Source organism: Lissotriton vulgaris, chromosome 10 (genome assembly GCF_964263255.1).
Source record: "Lissotriton vulgaris chromosome 10, aLisVul1.2, whole genome shotgun sequence".
In the NCBI taxonomy this organism is placed as follows: Eukaryota; Metazoa; Chordata; class Amphibia; order Caudata; family Salamandridae; genus Lissotriton; species Lissotriton vulgaris.
In genome coordinates this window covers 30,642,964-30,657,800 of record NC_141698.1, presented here as the reverse complement: position 1 = coordinate 30,657,800, position 14,837 = coordinate 30,642,964, and the positions used below count along the sequence as shown (strand labels likewise).

At 43.8% G+C, this 14,837-nt stretch overlaps 1 protein-coding gene across 1 annotated transcript in view; it reads left to right on the top strand.

The window, feature by feature from the left end:
* The window catches only part of LOC147684414 (myosin-4-like), a 54,269-nt gene extending 40,855 nt beyond the window's left edge, over window positions 1-13,414 (top strand). The window contains exons 27-40 of the mRNA XM_086940338.1: window positions 16-142; window positions 1,029-1,147; window positions 3,151-3,347; window positions 3,438-3,621; window positions 3,706-3,871; window positions 4,900-5,024; window positions 5,129-5,437; window positions 5,526-5,729; window positions 5,849-5,974; window positions 6,240-6,410; window positions 6,499-6,603; window positions 7,073-7,168; window positions 11,916-12,050; window positions 13,260-13,414. Coding sequence (XP_086796464.1) covers window positions 16-142; window positions 1,029-1,147; window positions 3,151-3,347; window positions 3,438-3,621; window positions 3,706-3,871; window positions 4,900-5,024; window positions 5,129-5,437; window positions 5,526-5,729; window positions 5,849-5,974; window positions 6,240-6,410; window positions 6,499-6,603; window positions 7,073-7,168; window positions 11,916-12,050; window positions 13,260-13,277 — 2,082 coding nt within the window. The 3' untranslated portion in view covers window positions 13,278-13,414. The remainder of the gene's footprint in view (window positions 1-15; window positions 143-1,028; window positions 1,148-3,150; window positions 3,348-3,437; window positions 3,622-3,705; window positions 3,872-4,899; window positions 5,025-5,128; window positions 5,438-5,525; window positions 5,730-5,848; window positions 5,975-6,239; window positions 6,411-6,498; window positions 6,604-7,072; window positions 7,169-11,915; window positions 12,051-13,259) is intronic.
* The last annotated feature ends 1,423 nt before the right edge of the window (window positions 13,415-14,837 follow it).

The window sequence follows — 14,837 nt, the reverse complement described above, 5'->3', positions numbered from 1 at the left end:
AATCTTTTTTTAAAGGCCAACCTTGAGAAGGTGAGTCGTCTGTTGGAAGACCAACTCAGTGAGGTTAAAGCTAAAGACGACGAGCATCAGCGTCTCATTAATGACCTCACCACTCAGAAGGCACGCTTCCAGACGGAAAATGGTACGAATTTTAACACAAATGTTTGTTGATTTATAGCACATATCTTTAGAGTTATAGAGTGATGCTTACAAGATTCATAAAGGAGTATTTAGCAATATTGATACCCTGTTCCAACACGCATGACTGATAGCATTCTTCTCAAAGCACCTCACAATCATCTTTAATGTGATGTATTCATTATGACTGTGGATACTACATCCTACCCGCCCGCCACCCATTTCCCCCCCGCCATATTAGTATGGCGGGGGGACCCCGGCGGACGGAAAGACCGTCCGCCGGTGTTCCGCCGGTGTTCTGCCGGTCGACAATTTGACTGGGCAGAAAAGGGGCTATATATAGTGGCAGTGTCCACTAGACACCGCCACCCATATTAGCATGGGAGCTGGAAGCAGCCTTTCCGTGGCGGCAAAAAGCATGCAGATTTTTCTTTCGGGGGCCTGTTGCGGCCCCCAGGGTATTGGAGGGGTGGGGGGTGGACATGGGGAGTACCTATGGTACCCTCCTGCATTGTCATGGACATGGTGGCAGGCACCTCACGGTGCCTGTCACCTAGTGCATGACAATGAACACAGTGCATTTCCAGCATTGTGGCGGGGTATGCTGTCAGCACTGCCCGCCACAATGCAGGGAATGGAGGATGCCACCGCCACGGTGGCATCCTAATCGCCGGTGCGGGACTCCCGCACCACTGGCAGCCGGACCCAGCACTGCTTTCGTCCGCCCGCCATCCTAATAGGCCCCAAAGTTTCATGCTCTTGGTGTGAGGTGATAATTACTGCATACACACAACCTCAGGAAATAAATCCCAAGAAGAAACAAGAATATGTCAGGAAAGCATTCAGAATTCACATTAAAGGTACTTACATGATTTGCTTGTTCGTTAAAGGTGAACTCTCTCGCCAGCTGGAAGAAAAGGAATCGTTGATCTCCCAGCTCACTAGAGGCAAACAAGCCTTCACTCAGCAGACAGAAGAGCTGAAGAGACAGCTGGAAGAGGAAACAAAGGTACCTTATTTTCGACTTTTAAAACTCTGCTCCAAGCAAATGTCTTCACAGAATATTGAAGGCCACATTTTGCTGACAGAAACAGCATTTGAAATGAATGACATGCATTATATGGGATAGTAGCATGAGGGGAAGTAAGAGACAATATTAATAGAGCTCAAGAACATGCATACGTCCCTTTCAAAGCATCACCGCCTTTTCATCTGCGTCGGTTCAGGTAATGGAATGCAAACTACATTTTCATGCAGTTAAGGAAGCCCACGCAAATAGAGTGGATGAGTTAGAGAGATTCTTGAATGACAGCGAAGTGAAGTGGCTTCACTGGGATCTCAGTTTAGATAGAAAACGTACAAAATTAGTCAACAATTGAGATACCATGAGAGAAAGATCTCTGACATCACTGGCCGAAGTCTTTCAAATGCTCTACCTGGAAACACAAGTCAGCTAGTGCGTGATGACAGATCAGGTACAGAGGGGTGGCGACAGTAGAACCTGTTAGGGAAAGAAACTGTTGCCAAGACAAGAACCCATAGGTTATTGACATTGTTAGGAAATGATACTGTTCTGTAACAGGGTATTACGAAGTGCATTAAGGCAGGAGACGTGTGGCCGCGTATCTTAGTTATCTCAAATTAAAAACAGCTGAGAGGAATCGAGCAGTATGATCCCCTCAATCTTATGAACGCATGATAGGGATCTGTACATCCAGGATAAGAAAAAGCTCATAAGTACAGTAGAGTCACATTTGCAAATCGATATTGGCATAGTCACGGCTGTCTGAGACCATATTTCATTAAAACTTCTCTGAAGCATGAGCCCAACATAAAGACGTTTTTTTCACAGATAATGGCCCATGAAAAAAATCATATCAAGTTACTGAAATTTGAGAAGCATTTAAGTTTGTTTACATATACTTCTGTCAAACCAGATCATCACCTACAGAAATACATTACGCTCCTTGATACATGATCCACATGAGTCTGGACAGAGTAGACAAAGCAGCCCTCATCTCCTGAACCTCTCTGCAGCATTTGACACGGTCTCCCACCCCATCCTCACCCAACGCCCATTCAACATCAGGATCCAAGGACACATACTCTGATGGTTCTGCTCTTTCCTCACTAGAAGGGCCCAGTCAGTCAGCCCAGCATCATGCACCTCGAATGTCTGTGACCTCATCTGCGAAGTTCTGCAATCGTCCTCACTCTTCAACGCATACACGAACCCTCTAGCCAGTATCATCCACTCTCACAACATCAACATCCTCTCCTACGTCAATGACACACAACTCATTACCTTCCTCATGGATTAAATACCCCATACCGTGATCAAATTCAAGGCCTGCAGGACTGAAATCACCCACTGGATGAAGACCAACTATCTAAAGCTAAACACACCAGAAGGCTGCAGATTAATCGGAACTCAGTTGCCAGAATCACTCTAAACCTTCCAAGCCGCACTCACATCTCACCTGAAGGGGCTCCACTGGCTTTGCATACGTAAACAAACACAATTTAAACTCTTCACCGACACTTTCAAGGCAATACGTAGCGCTGGCCTTGCATACCTCAACAATCACATTTGCTTTCACAAACCTTCCAGACACCTACGCTCATCCGGTCGGCTACTTGCATACATCCCAGTCATAGAGAAACCAGTCAAGCATTCTCTTAAATTGATCCTAAAGCGATAAACAACACGCTACTATGCATAGGAACCTCCCCCTCACTTTTTAAATTCTACAGGAAGTTGAAGACCTGTTTATTCGAATAGGCCCCTCTAGGCCTTATGTTTGGCTAGGCTTGCACCTGCTTAGCTCCAGGAAACTTTCCCGGGTGATAGTGCGCTCTACAATTCTACATACCATAACAGCATAATGCTCGCTTATTGTCGAACCAATGTCATTCAAAAACAGCACCACACTTCTACTCTTTCATTCTGAAATGCTGTGTCATACCATATTAACACTGAAAAGGTGTATTTACATTTTGGTCTACTTACAGGCAAAGAATGCCTTGGCACATGCTTTGCAATCTGCTCGGCATGATTGCGATTTGCTCCGTGAGCAATATGAAGAAGAACAAGAAGCCAAGGCAGAGCTCCAGCGTGCTCTGTCCAAAGCCAATGGGGAAGTTGCCCAGTGGAGGACCAAGTATGAAACTGATGCCATTCAGCGGACAGAGGAACTGGAAGAGGCCAAGTATGCAGAGTTCAATAAGCCAATATATGTTGATGTGAAATAGTTGAGTCATTTCCACTGTATAATAATCTGGTTCTTGCAAATATCTAGGAAAAAGCTGGCTCAGAGACTTCAGGATGCTGAGGAACAGGTTGAGGCTGTGAACTCTAAGTGTGCATCTCTGGAAAAGACCAAGCAGAGACTACAGTCTGAAGTAGAGGACTTCATGGTCGATGTTGAGAGAGCTAACAGTGCTGCCGCAGCTCTTGACAAGAAACAGAGGAACTTTGATAAGGTAACACCTGACACAAAGATTCATAGAAAGCATTTCATGTACTTTGTGCAGTTTTGCTAAGTGTACTGCATAATTTTTTAACAGGTCCTTGCAGACTGGAAACAAAAGTATGAGGAGGGCCAGGCTGAATTAGAAGCTGCTCTGAAGGATACCCGCTCCTTGAGTACTGAACTGTTCAAGATGAAGAATGCGTATGAGGAGTCTCTGGATCACCTTGAAACCTTGAAACGTGAAAACAAGAACCTGCAACGTACGTTTCTCAGTATATGCTAATGAAGCTCAAGTTACTCAAGATACAAATATATGATACCTGTTAACAATTTCGCCAATCGTAATTCTCACAAATATTTAGTTATCATAATGGCCAATAATATTTGTGATTTATAAGTGATTAAGATGCCTGTTTTAAAATACAAAATCTTTTTTCGATTTTAACATCATTGTTCATTTGTGAAATAGCAACACCTGAACTATAGCTGCATCACACTTAAGTTTCTTTTAATCGTCAATGATGCTATCTTTTGATTGACTCTGTTTTGGAATTGGGATAGAAAACTGCCCAACAATTTGTATTCATCTAAGTCAGCAATGAAAGATGCTTCTAAGTCAGACTGGCTGCCATTGTAACAAACTCTCTCTATGAAATTGCAGAGACTGTTCTGAAAATTGTTGTGGACCATTTAAATGATGGCTCCATGGTTGAATGAAGTAAATTCAGTAGGGCTGTGATTTGAACAAAGAGGTAACATCTTAGGCAGCATAATAAGCTAGTGACTCTGTGGTTTGTGTACAGTTTACTGCATTTTGTGAAGCAGAAATGAATCAAAATAATATTTTTGTGATCAGCTAAATAGTGGAAGGTTAACTAGAGAGAGTGTAAAAAAAGCCTGAAAAGGCCACTGAGTTAAAGGTTAACTAGAGACAGTGAAAGATAAGCATGGATAAAAGCCACTTGTTTGCTGGAGACCATTTGACAAGACTTAGAGGTCAAACCCAAAATACTTACAGAAGGCTACTTATTAAAACTACAGATGAGAAAGGTTATACTATTTATAAGGGCCTAGAAATCAGTTAAATATTGCAAAGCACAAACAATTTTATTTCGGGTATACAAAGAGAAATAATTAATTAACAAATTGCTTGCAGGGGAAAGTCAGCAAAGCAATATCCCATACAAATTAATTTCATGAAAGACCTCTTTTATATTGATTATTCAAAGGTTAATACATATTTCTTTTGAAATGTGCTACATTTATTGTATATCTATATCCTTTTCAGAGGAGATCTCAGATCTTACTGAACAGATTGGAGAAACTGGAAAGTGTATTCATGAACTGGAAAAAGCCAAAAAGCAGGTTGAACAAGAAAAGAGTGACTTCCAAACAGCCCTGGAAGAAGCAGAAGTATGTAAAAGATACACGTTAATAACAATAAAACAATGGAGTTGAATTGGTGAGACTGAGCAATGAGTAAATGGTCTTTAAACTGTATTTTTATGTTGTAAAAGGGATCATTGGAACATGAAGAAGCTAAGATCCTGCGAATCCAACTTGAGCTGAACCAGGTAAAATCCGAGGTTGACAGGAAGATTGCAGAAAAAGATGAGGAGATTGAGCAGCTGAAGAGGAACAACCAGAGAGCTGTAGATTCTCTGCAGAGCACACTCGACTCTGAGATCAGAAGCAGGAATGATGCTCTGAGGCTGAAGAAGAAAATGGAAGGAGATCTGAATGAAATAGAGATTCAGCTCAGCCATGCCAACCGCCAGGCTGCAGAAGCACAGAAGCAGCTCAGAAACATACAAGGTCAACTCAAGGTACTTTGGTGATAACAGGAGACAAGTGGGGTTCTAACTTTCCTTTTGGGTAAAGATAGCTAAGTCATAACATGCTTATTTTTTATAGGATGCTCAATTACATCTTGATGATGCTACTAGGGGACAAGAAGACCTGAAGGAGCAGGTGGCTGTCACTGAACGTAGAAACAATCTGCAGCAGGCGGAAATTGAAGAGCTAAGAGCTGCTCTTGAACAGACAGAACGATCTCGTAAATCTGCTGAACAAGAACTTCTTGATGCCAGTGAACGTTTGCAGCTCCTCCATTCTCAGGTAGAACCCTTTTTTTGGCCTACATTTCATGATACATATATATATATATATATATATATGTATATATACTATTACAAACAATGGAGTCTTTAATGAATGCATTTTTCTTTCCTTTTAAGAATACAAGTTTGATCAACACCAAAAAGAAGCTTGAGAGTGACAGCAGCCAGCTCCAGAGCGAAGTAGAGGAAGCCATCCAGGAAGCCAGGAATGCTGAAGAAAAAGCCAAGAAGGCCATTACCGATGTAGGTTCCTTATGGAAACTAAGCAATTAAGTAAATATTTATTTTGAATTATCACAAAACAATATACAGGTACACTTGGGACTGGTTATTGCACAAAATAAAAATTGACATTTTAGAAGCTCAGTCAAATTAAACAGTCACTTACTCTAACAGTACCTATTTGGATTTTATTACTCTTTTTAGTTAAAGTGATTTATTAGAAGATTGTGATTGAAAGGAATCTGTTGTTTTCAATAGTAAGTCACATTTCTATGCTTTCATGAAGGCTGCTTTGATGGCTGAGGAGCTCAAGAAGGAGCAGGACACAAGCGCCCATCTTGAGAGAATGAAGAAGAACCTGGAGCAGACCGTGAAGGACCTGCAGCATCGCCTGGATGAGGCCGAGCAGCTCGCGATGAAGGGAGGGAAGAAGCAGCTCCAGAAACTGGAGAGCAGAGTGAGTTACACAGCAGAGTGCAAATCGTTAGGGTCTGGAAGTAGGGGTCAGTGAGGGAATAAAATAACCATATCAATCCCACTCTCAGGTCCATGAACTGGAGAACGAGCTGGAAGCTGAACAGAAACGCGGGGTAGAAGCCATTAAGGGCGTCCGCAAGTACGAGAGGCGAGTTAAGGAACTGACATATCAGGTATTTGTACATTTACTGTTCGAATTATTTTGTAGTCATACGTAATTGGCAATTCTCCATGAAGTTTAACTTGACTGTACCACTCATTCTCTTCGTTTACAGATTAGCTTTTCTTTTAGCTCCTATGAGAGTAAAGCTTTTATAATGTAAAAAGTACTACCTTTTAAGCACAGCCTCTCTAAGTCTTCGATTCACTAAAGGCGCCTCAGACAACTACATCTGCTCACACCAGAAGACATGTCCAGTGTGTCTCATAAGCTATTATAGTCTCCCATCTTTATGTGTCTTTGATAACCTAACTGAACGTTTTGCAACATCCAAGAACAGCAAGAACATACATACTGATGTTCTTATCAGAGAATACATCTTCTACATGTAGTCTACATTTGTTTTGAACTTTACCGGACTGTGGTCATTGAAAGTACAACCAGATATTGAACTGATGATGTGTATTCTCCTTTTGCTTAAGTCTGAAGAAGATAAGAAGAATGTCCTAAGGCTCCAGGACTTAGCAGACAAATTGCAATTAAAGGTCAAAGCCTACAAGAGACAAGTTGAAGAATCGGTAAGTTAAAAAATATTTTTAAACATACTGTTTATGTGAAACAGGTACCTATGCACACATCAAAATAGAGCTACTGGTTCACAAATGTCCTGCCAGGACTTCTTCTAGCTGTAGAATGACTTTCTTTCCATAACACTGTGGTTATACAAACAATGTGTGATAGGAGTCTAACTACCACACTATGCAATAGCAAGGTTGAAAAGCACAGCTGAGAATTCTAAAAACATATTAAAAAGAAATACTCATCTAGGAGAACAAACTACCATAACAGTCCATGATTAAAACAATGTGCTGTCACTTACTTTTATAAATTCCCAAACAGATTCTGATAATAGGAAATCTTCTGCTTCAGGAATGTTTGCAGAACTATTTAGAGAACTGTGATATTCAAAAGCACTCTAGTTTGTACCCTTAGATGGACTGCTGGTCATAGAGGAAGTTTTGTCTGGAGGAGCCTCGTTTGGGGGGTGGGGGTGGGGGGGTTTTAAATGCATCAATGGCGTCTGACACATAGCTTGATGTTCCAATGCCGCTGGCCTGCTGGTGTGAGTATCCTACGCCATCTGCCCCAGCCCGATTCTCTGTGTAGCTAATTGGGGTCCTAGGTGTATTGGGGACGACCCAGAGGAGCTGTGGAGCCCAAGACGGGCTTAGAGGCTGAATTCCAGGAGCCTCCTGCGGCCGGGCTGCAAGTGTGATGAGCTGGGCCGCGTTGAGACTCTCTCCACAGCTGCTGATGGCTGACTGCCCGGAGAAGTGCCGGATGACGCGGAGGTGCCAACGGGCCCTGGAAGTGCCTGATATGGAGCACAGTGGGGGCCGTGTCCAGCCAGGTGTGCCAGGCCGGGCGGGGATGTGATTGGGCAGCATAGGAGGCTGTGTTGGGCCGACCACATAAAGAGGCACTGGGGGCACGGAGAAGTATGTGGAATCCGATGAGGGTGCTGTGGACCCAGCAGGTAGGCCTGCACGGCTCGGCCCTCTTGGAGGTTCCAGTAATCTTGGAGAGAGCCAAGATACGACATGAATGGACCCTGGGAGCTGAGGTTTGCCTGGGGGTGGGCACAACTACGAGACGCAATGCTGCTGTGGCCGGCTTGGGCCCATGCCATCAGAAACCACCACTCCTCTTCTGGTGCAGCAATGCCAAAGAGTGTGTCCTGCAGAGACATGGGCGGTTCAGATCCCTGTTGGAGCTGTTGGTGGGCCAGGTGGAGACAAGGGCCCTCGGTGGAGGTAGAAGTGACTTGGCAATGACTCTCTCCCCTGTTTGGCCCTGGGTGCAGGGCCACCCGAGGGAGACAGTTGAGGATCATTTGGACATTTGGCTGCTGGTGAGGGAGCTGATGGATGATTGTGGGCCTGGGCCTGCTGGCATCTACAAGGTTACGCAATAAACAAGGGGGTGCCACGCTGGTGAAGGAGGTCTTAGAGCTCCACACTCCGGTGGGAGCCATAATGGACTTGAAGCCCACACGGCCATGATCCTGGCAGTCATTTGAGACTCGAAGGAGGTACTGGAGCATAAAATAGAGGCGGTGTTGATTGATGTGGATCTATTGATCCTGGCCGATAGGGTCACTGATGCAAAGTCGAATATGGCCCAGCTTCAACCAGCTGTGAGGGACCACGAGGACAGATTTAACTGGCTACAGAGGGAGCTGGAAGTTCAAACAGAGAAGGTGGAAGATGCTGAGTGGTGCACCTGCCGTAACAATATGCGTTTGCTGGGGGTCATGGATTAGGTGGAGGGACACTTGAGGGAACTCTTTGTGGAGCAATGGCTGTCTTCCGAGGTGCTGGAGGGAAGGTAGACCACATTGTTCTATGTGGAGAGGGTGCATATGGTTTTGGGTCGTTCCCTGGCACCTTGAGTGTGATCCAGACCAATAGTGTCCGGCTTCCTCAATTTCCGGGACAACATCCAACACTAGGCACCACATCATGTGACCTGGTGGGTTGAGGACAACTGGATGAGCATCTACCCGGACTATACGACTTCAGTCCAACATAAAAATGAGTCGGTTTTGTCTGTGAAGAAACATCTGTGGTATCTCAAATTCAAATATGCCTTGCTGTTTTTGACCACCATGTCTGGGTGGTTGTGGGCACATCAGTTAATTTCTTCAGGGAGGCAAAGGAGGTGTGGGACTGGCTGAAGAGGCAGGGCCACCTGATGCCGCAGGGCCATCCTGAAAAGTGCCCACCAAGACTGAGGCAAGAACGGAGAGAGACAAGGAAAAGATGGTTGTGGAGCTACAACGTGGCCTCCTTCATCCCTTAGTGGCCTTTGCTTGGAATCTGGGGCTCTCGGAAGATGGGTCGAATAGCTCCAGTGCAGATTTTGAGAAAGTAGCCCTCCTGAGGACTACCCCATGACAACGGATAAGGTCGCCTGATGTTGGGATGCCTAAAGGACTCCTCTGGGGTTCAGGGCTGTGAGGATGTGATATGAGCAGGGTGGCTGTGCTCCGGCTGGAGTCTGAGCCAGCAGGGTGGGCCGCTCAGTACCCCTACTGGACGAGTTATGGTGCTAAACAAAACACAAAGTTCGGGGGGAGACAGGTGCCTTGAGCATTGGGGGTGGGTCTTTAAATACTCGCAGAATGAGATGGCAGGGATAGGGGTTGGGAGGGTACATTTGAAGGGAGCTGCAGCTGCTATAGGGGAAATGGGGGCACAGTGGCAGATGAGGGAATTTGGAACACTTGGATCACTCACATACAATGGCACAGATGGGTTCTCAACAACTAGCCAAGGGCACCTATCTTAGAATCCTTTCCTGGAAACTGATCATCAGGTCAATTGACACTGGAGACACCGCAGTCGGACTCAGGTGCGTTGGCAGAGTTCCGAAGACTGCTGAGCCACTGGCGCTGGAATATGATTGGCATCTCAAAAGTAGATGATCTCTGGGGAGGGGAGGGAATGCTGACGTGCTCAAACTTGCAAAGCCAGTTTCATATTCCGGGGGGGGGGGGTAATTGTTGGCGAGATCTATAGATTAGGTCTATCTTGACACAGCAGATCTCCTACCCTCAGTACCTGGCAGACAAGAACCCCTTGGAATATTGGGCAGTGGTCGCCCCGCTTTGCAGACATGCTATTTCACAGACATATTCCACACACCTTAGCAATGGCTAGGCCCCGTAACAGAGACTATGAGAAAGAGGAAAGGGAGACCTGGGTAGAATGGAGGAGGATGAGTGGGAGGAGGCCTGTAAATACCCAATGGAAATTAAAGCTATTGCACTGGGCATACTTTACACGAACAAAGCTCTGTGTTATGGGAGATGTGACATGGAACGCTCCTGGGGGGCTGTGGACAGCGGGGAATGCTGCTCCGTACACTTTGGGGGGCCCAAGTGTAACGACTTTTGGGTAGTGGGTGATACCAGGGTTTACACACAATTAGTCGGACCCAATTGTAGCTATAGCACATGCCTATCTGGTGGTTTCAACCAGGGGCCACCTGGCATACGGTAAGTTTTCACAAGTTTGTGCCCACAATGATAATATCAAATCCTTGGGTATTCAAATCCCACAATCCGGATTTGGCGTGGTAGATACAGGAAGTAGAATACTGTGTCATTATAATCTTATCCTTTTTATTTTAAGGCAAGTGATAACAAAGGCAGCCGACACATGTTTCGCCCGGAGGCCAGCAGGCCAGGGCCTTTTAAAGGCAAATGTAACAGCTTCTGAATGTATGTTCTACAGTCGTAACAGGATACATCTGGAAAGACACATTCCTGTGCGAGATGCGTTTAGTATTCATTTGTTGTCTGATTGTGAGTAAGGGCCTTCAGGAAAGGGGTTCAACGCAGGCTCTCTGGGGTGCTGGGGGAATTCCTGGAGCTCACTCTTCGGTTGATCTGCCTAGGCATCTTGGGAGAGGTGACCTGAATAGTTACACACTTTTGCTCTGCACTGTAGCACTGGCGGTGGCAAGGAGGGATGTGATCATTTGTGGGGATTATCCACAGATTCGTACATTGAGAGACTGGGAATACAATATGGAGTGATGTAGGCAAGGAGAGGAGATGAAATACTGCCTGCAGGGTTGACCCGAGAAGTTCATAAATATATATATAGATCGTTGGTCTGAGGCAGATGAGGAGTGATGGAGGGGAGCTATGGGTTAGGAGAGTCCCTGCAATGGCTGTGATCTGTGTGGGTCTAGGGAAGAATTGTGCCACTTTCTGATCTGGATATTTACCAACTTCATTATGGCTTAAGGCTGATACTGTCACTTGATGTTTCCTATGCATCTGTGTGCCACAGAAACCTATAAAAGAGGAGCCTCGGAGTGGTGCAGACGAGAGTCTGGATTTCCACTAGCCCAGATGGGGACTGCAAGTATTGATCTAATCTATTGAAAATGTTTCAATTGGATTGCCATGCAAAGGCACACGTGTGGAGAAACAGGCTCAGTGGAGTTACACATAATCTAATGGCAGAAAAGGAACCTGACGCTCTTTTCATTCCTATCACATGTGGTGTCGAGGAAAACCGTTCTGGTTTTTTACCATTTAGATGGGTGGACCAGAATTCCCACCACATATACACAACTTTTCTTTGCACCAAAACAAATGTTAAAGGTGACAGGATATGAAGTATGTAAGGATGCATTTTTACAACAGTTCGAGAAAACGATCCTATTTACAATTGGCATTGACAAGCTAGGATAGTTCTGCAAATCCATTACATGTATGTAACTTTTATTTTGTTGTTTTCCTCCCATTAGGAGGAACAAGCCAATGCACATCTGACTCGATTCAGGAAAGTGCAACATGAACTTGAGGAAGCAGAGGAGAGAGCAGACATTGCTGAATCCCAAGTGAATAAACTCAGGACCAAGAGTCGTGACGTTGGCAGCAAGGTAAGCTAAATCAACACCTGTCTTAATTACGATTTGGTTTATAGTTTTTAACTTTGCCAACATCATACTCTGTATCAGCTTTGGAGCACTTTAACGAATTTGAAGTTGCAATGGACGGATTAAAAAGAGTGAGGTAGACTTACAGAAGGATGGGTACCTAGCGGAGCCAGTGCAGACTGGTAACTCAAGGAAGAGTTTAATTGTATTTAGCTTTTGCAATTGGGAGATCAGGCAAAGCCATGAACAGGGTGGAAGTTCGACAGATTGTAGCACTACTGGAGATGGTTAGCTCTGTGCCTTTTTAAGCTTGCAGCAAGAGACTCTACGTAGAAAAACAGTTTTAGATCTAGTTGTCAGCTTTTAGGACCTTGAGAAGAGTTTTTCTACTGAGTTGAAAACTTGTGTATGGCGGAAATACTTGGAAATAATTCAAAGCAATTGTTATGTACAAAGTCAATGTAAGGTGGAGTTCAGAAGAGGTTCAAAGTTTGAATATATTGATCTGGACATCCAGAGGCGCGAAAGGGATGGCCACCTAGATGGCACTCCGGTAGTCCAGGCAGGAAGGATCAGAGAATTGCAGCTCTACTTGGACTTCACAATTAAGGTGGTTTCAAAATTACTTTTTTAGATGGTATATCCCTCTTAGGTGTTCTTTCACGTGCTCCTTTACTTTCGCAGTGAATGGAATTTATATTAATGTGTAAATCATAACACAACATGTTCTACAAATATAAAATAAGAAAATTCATTAGTGGCAGGTGAGGGAAAGAAATTTACCTCTGTGCCACAAAAGTAAACTTTTGAACAATAAGACCTCCATTCTTAATCCTCATAAACACAGAAATCATTTTTTAATGAAAAATACAAACTTGTTCTTGACAGCGAACACCTTTAGATAAACTCATGGATTGATATTTCTGTCATAATTACGAGATATATAAGGCTACCAATTCTACAATGTTCGGACTATAAATCTGGTAAAAGTAATAGGTCTCGTTTGACCAGTGTCCATTTTAGGAAAAGACAGCACTGTCTGTGTGTTAATACTTCTTTCCATATGTTTTTCTGTTTCCTTGAAAGAATACTCTTATTTTTAGTAATTTTTTTTTTAAGTGCTTGCTTGATGCAGTCATTAAAAACGCATGTTGTATCAATATGGAAATATACATTCCAATTAATGCTTCAATAAATGTGTCTTTCTCCTAGAAAACCGAAGGTGAATAGTTGCTATACTTCTATCAACAAGTGAAGACTTACAAATTTGCAAAATGTGGATTTTCTGCTTCCTTGAACCTCTTTATTTAAGTGTTGGCTTTCTTGTGTCAACCTGTACAACAATAAAAGTGTTACTGCATTACCAATTTGTCTCATCCCTGCATTAAATATGGACTTTGATATTCAGGCTGGAGTGTCTTCAGTAGGTGTTTGTTAACATTTTATAGTTTTTAAATAATCCTTTTCTTAACTTCTCTTTCATTGTGTGCTAGGATGTGTCAGCTTCAGACCAAAAGTAACATTATATAAACAAGTAAATAAAAAGCAAAAATGAAAAGTAACACAGAAACAAGTTGCAGGGTGTCCACATGTATCATATAATACAAATCTTAAATGGAAGCCTGTGTGGACATTCAGCTGCTGATGAGGGATACAACACGTAATGCCAACATGGCTGAGATTATAAGTAACTCCCCATTCAAATGCAGCTTTGCTCTCAGTCTACCTGAGATCTGGTGTCAAAGACATGTGATCATGGAGCTAACAACACAAGCGCTCAGAATCCTGGAGAATGAAAATTGTTCCTAACTCTCGTGTACGCAAGTTTCAATTCTATTAAGGACAGGGAGTCGAGGAATATGATTAACACTCTTCGCTTTATTAAACAGCACCCTTTTTTAAAAAGCACATTTTCGTTAAGGTTCACCCTAAAGCGAAGAACTAACAGTCCCAAGAGTCCTTGGGAATAGAATAAGAAAAAACAGGCAATGAGGATTCAACAGTAGTCCATAGCCCTGGTCGATCAGGAACCACATTTCTTTGTCATAGTCCTCCCTCCGCTTTCATGCCCCTCTTTCTTTGCAAGAGTCATGCCACAGTCACTTCCTCATTGGTCCGATTTAGAGCCATCCAAGCCTAAGAACAAAAGAGATGGATCAGGGAGATTCGATGTCCTGAGCATTTCAAAGACAAAAACTTGCAGGATAACATCATTATGACTTTGCCAGATTACACAAACCATAAATTCATTTTAAAAGTATTACTTAAGACTTGGGGTGGGTCTTTCATTGGTAGAGGAAAAACTTCTCAGCAGGTGGGATAATTCTCGCCTCCGTGTCCATAATAGAATTGAAACTTTCCTACACAAGAACAATTTTCATTCTATGTCAGGACCGGAGGTGAGGATTATGCTGGTTCAAAGCTTGCTCACCAACACATGAGCCATATCCAGCACCTGCTTGAAGTAAAATCTCCTAAAAGTGGAGTCCGCTGACCAATCTGCGGCATTCATAATGTCCTTCAACCTTGCCCCCAGGTAGAAAACCTCAGATGCCAATGCTCCCCTTGTAGAATGGGCTCCGAACATAGTCAGGTCGATGCCTGCCTCCTGTATGACCCATCTAATCCATCTTGCAATCCTGTGTGAGAAAACTGCCAAGTGCTTTTTTTTTAATGCAGTGAGTAAATGTCTTTCGCCAGGGGGCTGAGCTCCTCAGACATCAACACGTACTCTTTAAGACATTGGACTACGCAGAGCTTTGGTGAGTCAGGGAAGACTGGGAATTCTAT